The sequence below is a fragment of the Heterodontus francisci genome, chromosome 4 (genome assembly GCF_036365525.1).
Source record: "Heterodontus francisci isolate sHetFra1 chromosome 4, sHetFra1.hap1, whole genome shotgun sequence".
NCBI lineage: Eukaryota > Metazoa > Chordata > Chondrichthyes > Heterodontiformes > Heterodontidae > Heterodontus > Heterodontus francisci.
In genome coordinates this window covers 3,695,566-3,708,071 of record NC_090374.1, presented here as the reverse complement: position 1 = coordinate 3,708,071, position 12,506 = coordinate 3,695,566, and the positions used below count along the sequence as shown (strand labels likewise).

General features: G+C 48.7%; 1 protein-coding gene across 8 annotated transcripts in view; it reads left to right on the top strand.

The window, feature by feature from the left end:
- Positions 1-12,506, top strand: part of cplane1 (ciliogenesis and planar polarity effector 1) — a 306,978-nt gene that overhangs the window by 104,690 nt on the left and 189,782 nt on the right. For 6 of the 8 annotated variants that reach the window (XM_068029087.1, XM_068029091.1, XM_068029090.1 and 3 more), the window contains exons 18-22: positions 1,026-1,192; positions 4,433-4,656; positions 6,164-6,328; positions 6,947-7,085; positions 12,236-12,345. In XM_068029087.1, the coding sequence (XP_067885188.1) occupies positions 1,026-1,192; positions 4,433-4,656; positions 6,164-6,328; positions 6,947-7,085; positions 12,236-12,345 (805 nt within the window). The remainder of the gene's footprint in view (positions 1-1,025; positions 1,193-4,432; positions 4,657-6,163; positions 6,329-6,946; positions 7,086-12,235; positions 12,346-12,506) is intronic. The other 2 variants (XM_068029092.1, XM_068029085.1) reach the window with 1 other exon arrangement.

Genomic DNA, 12,506 nt, shown 5'->3' with positions numbered 1-12,506 from the left:
GGGATTACAGACCTGGTTTGGGGGTGGGGAATGGGGATTACAGACCTGGTTTGGTGGGGTGGGAATGGGGATTACAGGCCTGGTTTGGTGGGGTGGGAATGGGGATTACAGGCCTGGTTTGCGGTGGGGGGGGTGGAGAATGGGAATTACAGGCCTGGTTTGGGGGGTGGGGAATGGGGATTACAGACCTGGTTTGGTGGGCTGGGAATGGGGATTACAGACCTGGTTTGGTGGGGTGGGAATGGGGATTACAGGCCTGGTTTGGGGGGGTGGTGGGAATGGGGATTACAGGCCTGGTTTGGGAGGAGGGAAATGGGGATTACAGGATTGGTTTGGGAGGAGGGAAATGGGGATTACAGGATTGCTTTGGGAGGGGGAGATGGGGATTACAGGATTGCTTTGGGAGGGGGAGATGGGGATTACAGGATTGCTTTGGGAGGGGGAAAATGGGGATTACCGGCCAGGTTTGGGATGGGAAAAATGGGGATTACTGGCCTGGTTTGGAAGGTTGGGATGGGGTTTACAGGCTTGATTTGGGAGGAACGGGGATTACAGGCCAGGTTTGGGAGGTGGAGGAGTGGGTATTACGATCCTGGTTTGGGGCGATGGGAATGGGGATTACAGGCCTGGTTTGGGAGGAGGGAAATGGGGATTACAGGATTGGTTTGGGAGGAGGGAAATGGGGATTACAGGATTGCTTTGGGAGTGGGAGATGGGGATTACAGGATTGCTTTGGGAGTGGGAGATGGGGATTACCGGCCAGGTTTGGGATGGGAAAATGGGGGTTACGGGCCTGGTTTGGGAAGGTGGGGGAGTGGGGATTATGGACCTAGTTTTGGGTAAATGGGCTTTACAGGCCTGTTTGAAGGGTGGGGGAAGTGGGAATTACGGGCCTGGTTTGAGGGGTGAGATATTGGGGATTATGGGTCTGGTTTGGGGTAAATGGGGATTACAGTTCTGTTTGAGGGGTGGGACAGTGGGGATTACAGGTCTGGTTTGTTTTAGTTTTGATTTAATGGTTACAGGAAGCGTTGGAGATCGCTGTATCTACCCCCACACCTTCACCCTTCCCAGATCTTCCAGCATAAACTGCAGGCACTGCTGGGGTGCCCAGTGAAGGTGACGATGTCTTTGGGAGATCTCACGGTAAACACTACAATGAGCACAGGCAGTGACTCCAAACAGTTCACAGGTGAGCTGAATGCAGTGCCTGTTCTCTGTGCAGTCTGAATGTTAGAGCAAAAGCTTCAATAGTGCAGATGGCAGAACTGATATATATCTTGGAATATTTAAGATAACTTTCCCTGAGGACATTAAATTGGTGGGTAGAGTCTGTGATAGGGGAGTATACATGGGCTGTGGGAGGGGATTAAATGGATGGGTGCAGTCTATGATAGGGGAATGTGGAAGTTGCTGCAAGGCCAGCCATTATTGCCCATCCCTAATTGCCCTTGAACTGAGTGGCTTGCTAGGCCATTTTCAGAGGGCAGTTAGGAGTCAACCACATTGCTGTGGGTCTGGAGTCAAATGTAGGCCAGACCAGGTAAGAACAGCAGATTTCCTTCCCTAAAGGACATTAGTGAACGAGATGGGTTTTTACAACAATTGATAGTTTCACGCATTGCACTTTTGAACTACAAGAAAGCCCCCAGCGATTTAACATCCGCAGCACTTAAAGCAGCCAGAAGTACTGCACAAAGAACAGCTAGGCGTTGCGCAAACGACTACTGGCAACACCTATGCAGTCATATTCAGCTGGCCTCAGACACCGGAAACATCAGAGGAATGTATGATGGCATGAAGAGAGCTCTTGGGCCAACCATCAAGAAGATCACCCCCCTCAAATCTAAATCGGGGGACATAATCACTGACCAACGCAAACAGATGGACCGCTGGGTTGAGCACTACCTAGAACTGTACTCCAGGGAGAATGCTGTCACTGAGACTGCCCTCAATGCAGCCCAGCCCCTACCAGTCATGGATGAGCTGGACATACAGCCAACCAAATCGGAACTCAGTGATGCCATTGATTCCCTAGCCAGCGGAAAAGCCCCTGGGAAGGACAGCATTACCCCTGAAATAATCAAGAGTGCCAAGCCTGCTATACTCTCAGCACTACATGAACTGCTATGCCTGTGCTGGGACGAGGGAGCAGTACCCCAGGACATGCGCGATGCCAACATCATCACCCTCTATAAAAACAAAGGTGACCGCGGTGACTGCAACAACTACCGTGGAATCTCCCTGCTCAGCATAGTGGGGAAAGTCTTTGCTCGAGTCGCTCTGAACAGGCTCCAGAAGCTGGCCGAGCGCGTCTACCCTGAGGCACAGTGTGGCTTTCGTGCAGAGAGATCGACTATTGACATGCTGTTCTCCCTTCGTCAGATACAGGAGAAATGCCGTGAACAACAGATGCCCCTCTACATTGCTTTCATTGATCTCACCAAAGCCTTTGACCTCGTCAGCAGACGTGGTCTCTTCAGACTACTAGAAAAGATCGGATGTCCACCAAAGCTACTAAGTATCATCACCTCATTCCATGACAATATGAAAGGCACAATTCAACATGGTGGCTCCTCATCAGAGCCCTTTCCTATCCTGAGTGGTGTGAAACAGGGCTGTGTTCTCGCACCCACACTTTTTGGGATTTTCTTCTCCCTGCTGCTTTCACATGCGTTCAAATCCTCTGAAGAAGGAATTTTCCTCCACACAAGATCAGGGGGCAGGTTGTTCAACCTTGCCCGTCTAAGAGCGAAGTCCAAAGTACGGAAAGTCCTCATCAGAGAACTCCTCTTTGCTGACGATGCTGCTTTAACATCTCACACTGAAGAATGCCTGCAGAGTCTCATCGACAGGTTTGCGTCTGCCTGCAATGAATTTGGCCTAACCATCAGCCTCAAGAAAACGAACATCATGGGGCAGGATGTCAGAAATGCTCCATCCATCAATATTGGCGACCACGCTCTGGAAGTGGTTCAAGAGTTCACCTACCTAGGCTCAACTATCACCAGTAACCTGTCTCTAGATGCAGAAATCAACAAGCGCATGGGTAAGGCTTCCACTGCTATGTCCAGACTGGCCAAGAGAGTGTGGGAAAATGGCGCACTGACACGGAACACAAAAGTCCGAGTGTATCAGGCCTGTGTCCTCAGTACCTTGCTCTACGGCAGCGAGGCCTGGACAACGTATGCCAGCCAAGAGCGACGTCTCAATTCATTCCATCTTCGCTGCCTTCGGAGAATACTTGGCATCAGGTGGCAGGACTATATCTCCAACACAGAAGTCCTTGAAGCGGCCAACACCCCCAGCTTATACACACTACTGAGTCAGCGGCGCTTGAGATGGCTTGGCCATGTGAGCCGCATGGAAGATGGCAGGATCCCCAAAGACACATTGTACAGCGAGCTCGCCACTGGTATCAGACCCACCGGCCGTCCATGTCTCCGTTATAAAGACGTCTGCAAACGCGACATGAAATCGTGTGACATTGATCACAAGTCGTGGGAGTCAGTTGCCAGCATTCGCCAGAGCTGGCGGGCAGCCATAAAGACAGGGCTAAATTGTGGCGAGTCGAAGAGACTTAGTAGTTGGCAGGAAAAAAGACAGAGGCGCAAGGGGAGAGCCAACTGTGCAACAGCCCCGACAAACAAATTTCTCTGCAGCACCTGTGGAAGAGCCTGTCACTCCAGAATTGGCCTTTATAGCCACTCCAGGCGCTGCTTCACAAACCACTGACCACCTCCAGGCGCGTATCCATTGTCTCTCGAGATAAGGAGGCCCCAAAAGATAGTTTCATGGCACCATTACTGAGACTAGCTTTCAATTCCAGATTTTTTAAAAATTAATTAATTGAATTTAAATTCCACCAGCTGCCATGGTGGGTTTCGAATCCATGTCCCCAGGGCATTAGCCTGCACCTTTGGTTTACTAGTCCAGTGACATTACCACTACATCACCATCCTCTTTTTCTTTTCCCCCCCCCCCCCCCCCCCCCCCCGCCCACAGACACGAATGGAATAGTCTATGATTGGGGAGAGTATACATGGGCAATGGAAAGGGATTAAATTAGTGGGTAGAATCTGAGAGGGGACAATGAACATGGACTGTTCAGCACCTGAGTAACTCGTGTATTGATGCATGATGTGTCACCTTTATGGTCCTTTATGGATCGTTGTCTTAGCGCAGTTTGCTCAGTTGACCAGGGTCTGCGGAAGGCAGAGTTTGCTTCAGGTTGTGTGGGCAGCACAGTTTGTCGTAGAGTCTGTGGTGTGCTGTTTGTCCTGGGGCCACTTTGGGCAGTGTCTGGACCTCAGTGCATGATCTTCCCAGAATATTGTCTGTAAAGTGTATAGTCTGGTCCCATCATGGAGTGGGAAATAGGATGGCCCATGGATTTTGCTGTTTCTATATTTTTCTTTCTCTTACTTTGCAGATTCCATTGAGGAGGAGGATGCCGATGTGCTGTTTGGCTCAGTGCAGGAGATCTTGAAAGCAGCTGTGATGGCAGATGCCGATGTTCTTACAGAGACCTTTGAACTTTTGGTGCAGACTGCAAAGGACCTTGGTGCCTGCCTGCCTGGGCTAGTGCCCGATGGTCTATACCTGCCTGCACCTCCGTTGTATTGTCCTCAGCCAGCCACTGATAGTGAAGTAAGGGTAGGGAACAATGAACAACCACAGGTACACTGAGGGATACAGGCTGTGGCAGGATGATGTTTTCATTTCTCATTTTCGTTCCTCAGGGCAATGCCTTGACCAATCAGAGTCAAGCTGCCTGATTTAAATTTTAAACAAAGCTTGGCAGTTAACTGTCAGTCACCATCAGCTGGTGCATTCGCCATGGCAACGTCTCTACCAATCAGAGTTCACTTGCCAGCCAATCAGCACTCTCTTCTCATGCAGTATAAGTTGTTGTTTTCCCTTACATTGGTTATTCTTGTGATTGTCCTGATGAGTGCAAGATGAAAAGCTTCGACAACATGTCTCTATTTTCAGCAATTCTCAAGTTCTGTAATACCAAACGACTTGATGAAGTTTTTGTTTAATAAGCACACTTTGTGTTACTGGATCATTCTTGGTTTGCTGTCTGCATCACCAGTTTCTGTAGTGTCATGGCAGTGCTGGCAGCAGAATCTCTAGTTGTCCCAGTTTTAAATATTAGTGAGGAGCGTTGCTGTGATGGGAGAACCAGTAGATGCAGAGCCTGAGATTCCAGGGAACACCGATACTGATGGGCATGTGTAACAGTGTGTTAAGCGATTTTATGACTGCATTGCAGAATGATGTCACAGTACCTGGCTCCAAAGAATCAAGGAACATGCTGATATTTATCAATAGGCCCTCGGGGCTTGAGGCTTACTCATCGTAATGATGGAGCAGGCTTAAGGAGCCATATGGCCCTCTCCTCCTATTTCTTATGTTTTTATAAATCATATTCAAGTAAGGCAGGAAAAAAGACAGAGGCGCAAGGGAAGAGCCAACTGTGTAACAGCCCCGACAATCAAATTTTTCTGCAGTGGAAGAGCCTGTCACTCTAGAATTGGCCTTTATAGCCACTCCAGGCGCTGCTCCACACACCACTGACCACCTCCAGGCGCTTACCCATTGTCTCTTGAGATAAGGAGGCCAAAGAAGAAGAAGATTCAAGTCACATCAAGCTTAGGTTTCAAAAGTCCATAGGAGCTGGGGAAGAATGGTCGGAGCAAGAGGGAGACTCTGGAAGCTGTAATATTCTGATGCTATTAAGGCTTAGAACAGAATATCTAAGAGATTGACAGTTACAGGAACAGGAGTTTATTTACATACGTCTGACATCTATGGCTTCCACTTTCACTCTATATGAGGTTCTGTTACATTACTTCCTGCGATGACACTCTCCGACAATTTACATATTCTGCCCAGTAACAACCCTATATTACATGATACTACAGAAGCCAGGAGTGCCAGAGTGCTCACATGTCGGAAAGAATATTCTGCAATAGAAGAGTTTGGGTTCAAAGACTGGCAGGATGCAGGGAAGAGGTTGAGCACGTAGGAAAGTGAGACATTTAGGAGAAACCTCAGTGTGTGATGTGCTATCCTGCTGAGACTCACTGTGGTTTTGTTATTTATAATTAATGTTTACCCAGTTACAGAATTAATGGCTGGTCTGTTACATCTTCAGAATAGTGGAGCAGACCCTGGGTTATCCGCAGAGAGAGCTGCTCGGCAAAAGGTGTCTGCGGTCCTTCAGCGGGTCCTTATGCTCTTCAGGGCTGCCCGCTGCTCCCTCCCGGCAGCGCGTTGGTATATCAGCAAGCTCCGATATGGTCAAAAGATCATGAATAAGGTAATCAGTCTGCTAGGGATTTCTTCAAACAAGAGATGTACAGTTCCTGTCTCTGCTCTTGTCTTCATCAGTATCTGATCAAATTAAATGGGTTTTTTTTAGGAGGAAGAGGTCATTAGGCCAACAAAACTGTACCTTTTAGATACCCCACTCTCTCCTCATGTCCCTCTCCCCCACCCTCTCCCATCTTCTCATGGAATGCCTCGATTCTGTCTCTCTCCCTGTTTCCCCCCCCCCACCTCTTTATACTCCACACTTTGATATCTTTCCCTGGCAACTTATTCCATTACTCGATTACCATTTGCTTGATAGCCATTCTTGCCACGCTGTCCCTTAGTTCTTGGTTCAGCCAATTTTCCTGAAGGAGTTCTACTTCTCACTATGGGCTATGCCTTGTGTTAACTGTGGTGTGAGGGGGTGGGATGGGCGCGTGCTGAGGGTAGGGTTTGGCAGAGGGACTGAAGCTGCTAACTCAGCCACTTTGGGATGGCGGAGAGGCTCAGCAACTCTATATTTCTTATACATTGGGTGAGCTGTGAGTTTGAGGGCTGATGTTTTACACATTTGATGCATCAGCAGCTTGCTTGTCTGATATATTTGTACTTTCCTTGCTGTTAGATCAGAGGGAAGGCTGGTCTCCCTCCACTCCGTCCATTCCCTGACTCACTGCTGCGTTACTGTAAAGCTCGGAGCAGCTTCTTCAGACCAGGAGCTGGGGGTGACAGAACTTCTGATGCGATTTCCTTTCGGGTAATCGGTGAGTAAATCAGCTCAAGTGCCTCGAATGGTGCCCTTGGTTCCCCCACTTCTCCTCTCCTGAAGACACTGACCCTTGATGGGATGTGGGATCCATGGACACCAGCAACACTGTGGTACTCTCCGACTGAGCCTAAATAGGAGTGTCAACAGGATATTTAATCATGAGGGATCTGCAGCCGGGCCTTGGCCCAATGCATCTTCATCTGACAGCTCCAGCAGAGATGGTTGGAGCATGGTCAGGAGCTGGGACTTTCTCCCATTTCTAAACCAAGACCGCAGAATCTCACCTACTGCCAGCATGCCTGAGATCTGCCTTTTATTATTTATTCTCGGGATGTGGACATTGCTGGCAAGATGGCTTTTGTTGCCCATCCCTAGTTTTCCTGATTTGATACAACTGAATAAATTCAGCAGGTCAGACAGCATCTGTGGGGAAAGCAACAGTTAACGTTTCAGGTTGATGACCTTTCATCAGAACTAATGAAAGGTTATTGACCTGAGACGTTGGGCTGAATTTTATTGCAGGCTTTGGACCTCGACATCAGGAGCGAATGGGGGTCTTGAGCTCGCACTTGCTGGCAGCAGGACCAGCTCAGCAATTTTCCTGGAGGAAGTTGGCTAAATGGCCACCTCTGGAACCACTGTCCAATTACGAATGGTGGCAGCAATCAGTGGGCTGACAGCTCAGAAGCCTTGGCAATCCCATTGGCAGAGGTTGGGGACCGAGAGGTTAAATGCAAATAAAATAATGAGAAGGGGGACTGCCAAGCAGGCGGGTGCTCCGATTGGAGAGGAAACCCCTCTGGATGGCCCAATGAGGCTGCAGGTGCTGCCTTTCCTCCCCAAGGCCGCTCTCTGGGCATGGTGCCTCTGGCTCCAATAGCCCCTACCCCCTGGGGTGACACAGGGGATGTCACCCCGTCGCCAGCAAACACTGACGAGGCTGGAAAATCACCCTTATTAGGTGACTTAATTATTTAACTTGGTGGCCTGCCTCCAATCTGGATTCCAGTGGCAGGAAGCCATCTCGGCACGGATCCTGCTATTTTACCGGCCCTCTCCACCTCCAAGACTGCCATCATGGGATGTTAAAATTCAGCCTGCTAACTCTTTCTGTCTCTCTCCACAGATGCTGACTGACCTGCTGAGTATTCCAGCATTTTCTGATTTTATTTCAGATTTCCCGCTTCCATAGTATTTTGCGTTTGATACAAGTGAGTGTCTGTCTTGCCAGGGTCATCTCAGAGACCAGTGACCACATTGATGTTGGGCTGAAATTGCATGTAGGCCAGACTGGGTAAGGACGGCAGGTTTCTTTCCCAGAAGGACATCCGTTGGGATTTTACAGCATTCCTACAGTTTCATGGTCACTTTCACTGTTGTTTATTTCTAGATTTATTCAACAGAATTCCAGTTCTTAAACTAGAAAATGCTAGGTTTTAAAATTTGTGTCTCTCTGTATTCTTAACCCAGTAACAGAGTCACAACATGGACTGCAACTTAACACAGACTGGGAATGAAACCCGTAGTCCCTCCTGGCTTGTGGTTCTGTTCGGAGCAGTGTATTTAGCCACTGACCTTTTGAAATTTGAGCTGTTTTATTTTCACCATTTCTACCTGGAAGAGCAGGGCTCAGATTGGAGAAGCAGACTAAGGCAGAACCTCCAGGACAAAAATTGGCCTGTAGTGGTGCTGGGAATGTGGACTGGGAGCCAAACACCCAGCCAGGAAGCTCTGGCAGCTGCAGGGAGGATAGAAGGGACAGAGGCACCTGGGGGTTCATGTGCATCGATCTTTGAAGGTGGCAGGACATATCTAGAGAGTAGTTAGCAAAGCATACGGCATTTTGGGCTTTATAAAGAGGTCCTGAGTACAAAAGCAGGGACGTTAAGCTGAACCTTTAGAAAGCTCTGGTCCTCAACCCTTATACCAGTGGAAACAGTTTCTCCCTATCCACTATTTTTAAACCCCTCATGATTTCTATCAAATCTCAATAACCCCAGTTTCGCCAGTCTATCTTCATAACTGAAATTAGTTATCACTGGAATCATTCTCATAAATCTTTTCTGCACTGTTTCTGAAACCTTCACATCTTTCCTGTGCCCAGAATTAGACACAATACTCCAGTTGTGGCTGAACTAGTGTTGTATAAAGGTTCATTATAACTTCCTTGCTTTTGTACTCCATGACCCTATTTATAAAACCCAGGATCCGGTATGTATTTTTAACTGCTTTCTCAAACTGCCCTACCACCACCGCCAATGATTTGTGCACGTATACCCCCAGATCTCTCTGCCTGCACCCATTTTAGAATTGTACCCTTTAGTTTATATTGCCTTTCCTCGTTCATAATATCAAAATCTATCACTTCACATTTCTCTGCATTAAGTTTCATCTGCCACATGTCCATCCATTCTCCCAGCCTATCTTGTTTTGAAATTGTGCCCTATCTTTCTTCTTTAGCCTCCTTGTCTCGAGAGACAATGGGTAAGCGCCTGGAGGTGGTCAGTGGTGTGTGGAGCAGCGCCTGGAGTGGCTATAAAGGCTAATTTTAGAGTGACAGACTCTTCCACAGGCGCTGCAGTTAAAATTGGTTGTCGGGGCTGTTACACAGTTGGCTCTTCCCTTGCGCTTCTGTCTTTTTTCCTGCCAACTGCTAAGTCTCTTCGACTCGCCTCTCTTTAGCCCCACCTTTATGACTGCCCGCCAGCTCTGGCGATCGCTGGCAACTGACTCCCACGACTTGTGAGCAATGTCACAGGACTTCATGTCGCGTTTGCGGACGTCTTTAAAGCGGAGACATGGACGGCCGGTGGGTCTGATACCAGTGGCGAGCTCGCTGTACAATGTGTTTTTGGGGATCCTGCCATCTTCCATGCGGCTCACATGGCCAAGCCATCTCAAGCGCCGCTGACTCAGTAGTGTGTATAAGCTGGGGGTGTTGGCCGCCTTGAGGACTTCTGTGTTGGAGATACGGTCCTGCCACCTGATGCCAAGTATTCTCCGGAGGCAGCGAAGATGGAATGAATTGAGACGTCGCTCTTGGCTGACATACGTTGTCCAGGCCTCGCTGTCATAGAGCAAGGTACTGAGGACACAGGCTTGATACACTCGGACTTTGGTGTTCCGTGTCAGTGCGCCATTTTCCCACGCTCTCTTGGCCAGTCTGGACATAGCAGTGGAAGCCTTTCCCATGCGCTTGTTGATTTCTGCATCTGGAGACAGTTATTGATAGTTGAGCCTAGGTAGGTGAACTCTTGAACCACTTCCAGAGCGTGGTCGCCGATATTGATGGATGGAGCATTTCTGACGTCCTGTCCCATGATGTTCGTTTTTTTGAGGCTGATGGTTAGGTCAAATTCGTTGCAGGCAGCCGCAAACCTGTCGATGAGACTCTGCAGACACTCTTCAGTGTGAGATGTTAAAGCAGCATCGTCAGCAAAGAGGAGTTCCCTGATGAGGACTTTCCGTACTTTGGACTTCGCTCTTAGACGGGCAAGGTTGAACAACCTGCCCCCTGATCTTGTGTGGAGGAAAATTCCTTCTTAAGATTTGAACGCATGTGAGAGCAGCAGGGAGAAGAAAATCCCAAACAGTGCAGGTGCGAGAACACAGCCCTGTTTCACGTCACTCAGGATAGGAAAGGGGTCTGATGAGGTGCCGCTATGTTGAATTGTGCCTTTCATATTGTCATGGAATGAGGTGATGATACTTAGTAGCTTTGGTGGACATCCGATCTTGTAGTCTGAAGAGATCACGTCTGCTGACGAGGTCAAAGGCTTTGGTGAGATCAATGAAAGCAATGTAGGGGGGCATCTGTTGTTCACGGCATTTCTCCTGTATCTGACGAAGGGAGAACAGCATGTCAACGGTCGATCTTTCTGCTCGAAAGCCACACTGTGCCTCAGGGTAGATGCGCTCGGCCAGCTTCTGGAGCCTGTTTAAAGCGACTCGAGCAAAGACTTTCCTCACTATGCTGAGCAGGGAGATTCCACGGTAGTTGTTGCAGTCACCGCGGTCACCTTTGTTTTTATAGAGGGTGATGATATTGGCATCGTGCATGTCCTGAGGTACTGCTCCCTCGTCCCAGCACAGGCAAAGCAGTTCATGTAGTGCTGAGAGTATAGCAGGCTTGGCACTCTTGATTATTTCAGGGGTAATGCCGTCCTTCCCAGTGGCTTTTCCGCTGGCTAGAGAATCAATGGCATCACTGAGTTCCGATTTTGTTGGCTGTACGTCCAGCTCATCCATGACTGGTAGAGGCTGGGCTGCATTGAGGGCGGTCTCAGTGACAACATTCTCCCTGGAGTACAGTTCTAGGTAGTGCTCAACCCAGCGGTCCATTTGCTTGCGTTGGTCAGTGATTGTGTCCCCTGATTTAGATTTGAGGGGGGCGATCTTCTTGATGGTTGGCCCAAAAGCTCTCTCAATATCATCATACATTATATACCCACGTATAAGTCATTAATATATATCAAGAAAAGCGTAAAGCAGTGGTCCTAATACTGCGTTTTTTTTCATTCCCCCGGCCCCCCCACACCCTGTGAAACGCCATTCTATACCTTACTCCAGACTGATAAACAACCACTACTCTCTGTTTCCTGTCACTCAGCCAACTTTGTATCCATGCTGCCACTGTCCCTTTTTATGCCATGGGCTTCAGCTTTGCTGACAAGCTTGTTTTATGGCACTTTATTGACTGCCTTTTGGAAGTCTATATACACCACATCAGTCCTGAACTAGCGAACTTGTCTCAAGTCCACAGGGATAGTGTTCCCACTGTGCAGCCTCCCAGTTACAGACACTAGAATAATGGGTAAGTTTGAGGAACAAGAGGGAAGTAATCAAGGAGCACACCGGGTGATTGAAGGGAGGAGTGGAGTAGGATGAAACTGGGAGAAGGGTAGGATGGGGATGGTAGAAAAATGGGAGAGTGGGACAGTGAGAGGAGGGTGTGGGGCAAGAGATGGATGAGGGTTCTGCGGAGAGGTGGGACACAGAACGTTATGTGTAAACAGCCCCTGACCCCAATCTGTGCCAGCTGGAGATTATTAACACCAACATTCTGACTGTTTTGAGCTGTGCTGAGCTGTTGTGGTTCTGGCTGGAGGCTGACTGTGTAAAACTCATCATGTGTTTTATTGACAGGCTCTTTTCGTGACCTCTGTGGATTATGCTGGATGTTCCATGTCCGTGAGCAGCTGAGTGAGAGTTGCCGCAAGTACCAAACAGCCAGAGACAACACTAGATCTTCCCAGGTACTCACCCTGCCACTTGCACTGGGCAAATATAAGTACCCAAATTTGGAAAGCCTAGTGACGGTTAGTTTATCACAACGCTGCGTTGTGTTCTTGTAGCTGTCAGTTCAATCCTGTGTGAAGGAACGCAGAAACAGCTCAGTCACACTGACAGAGACATC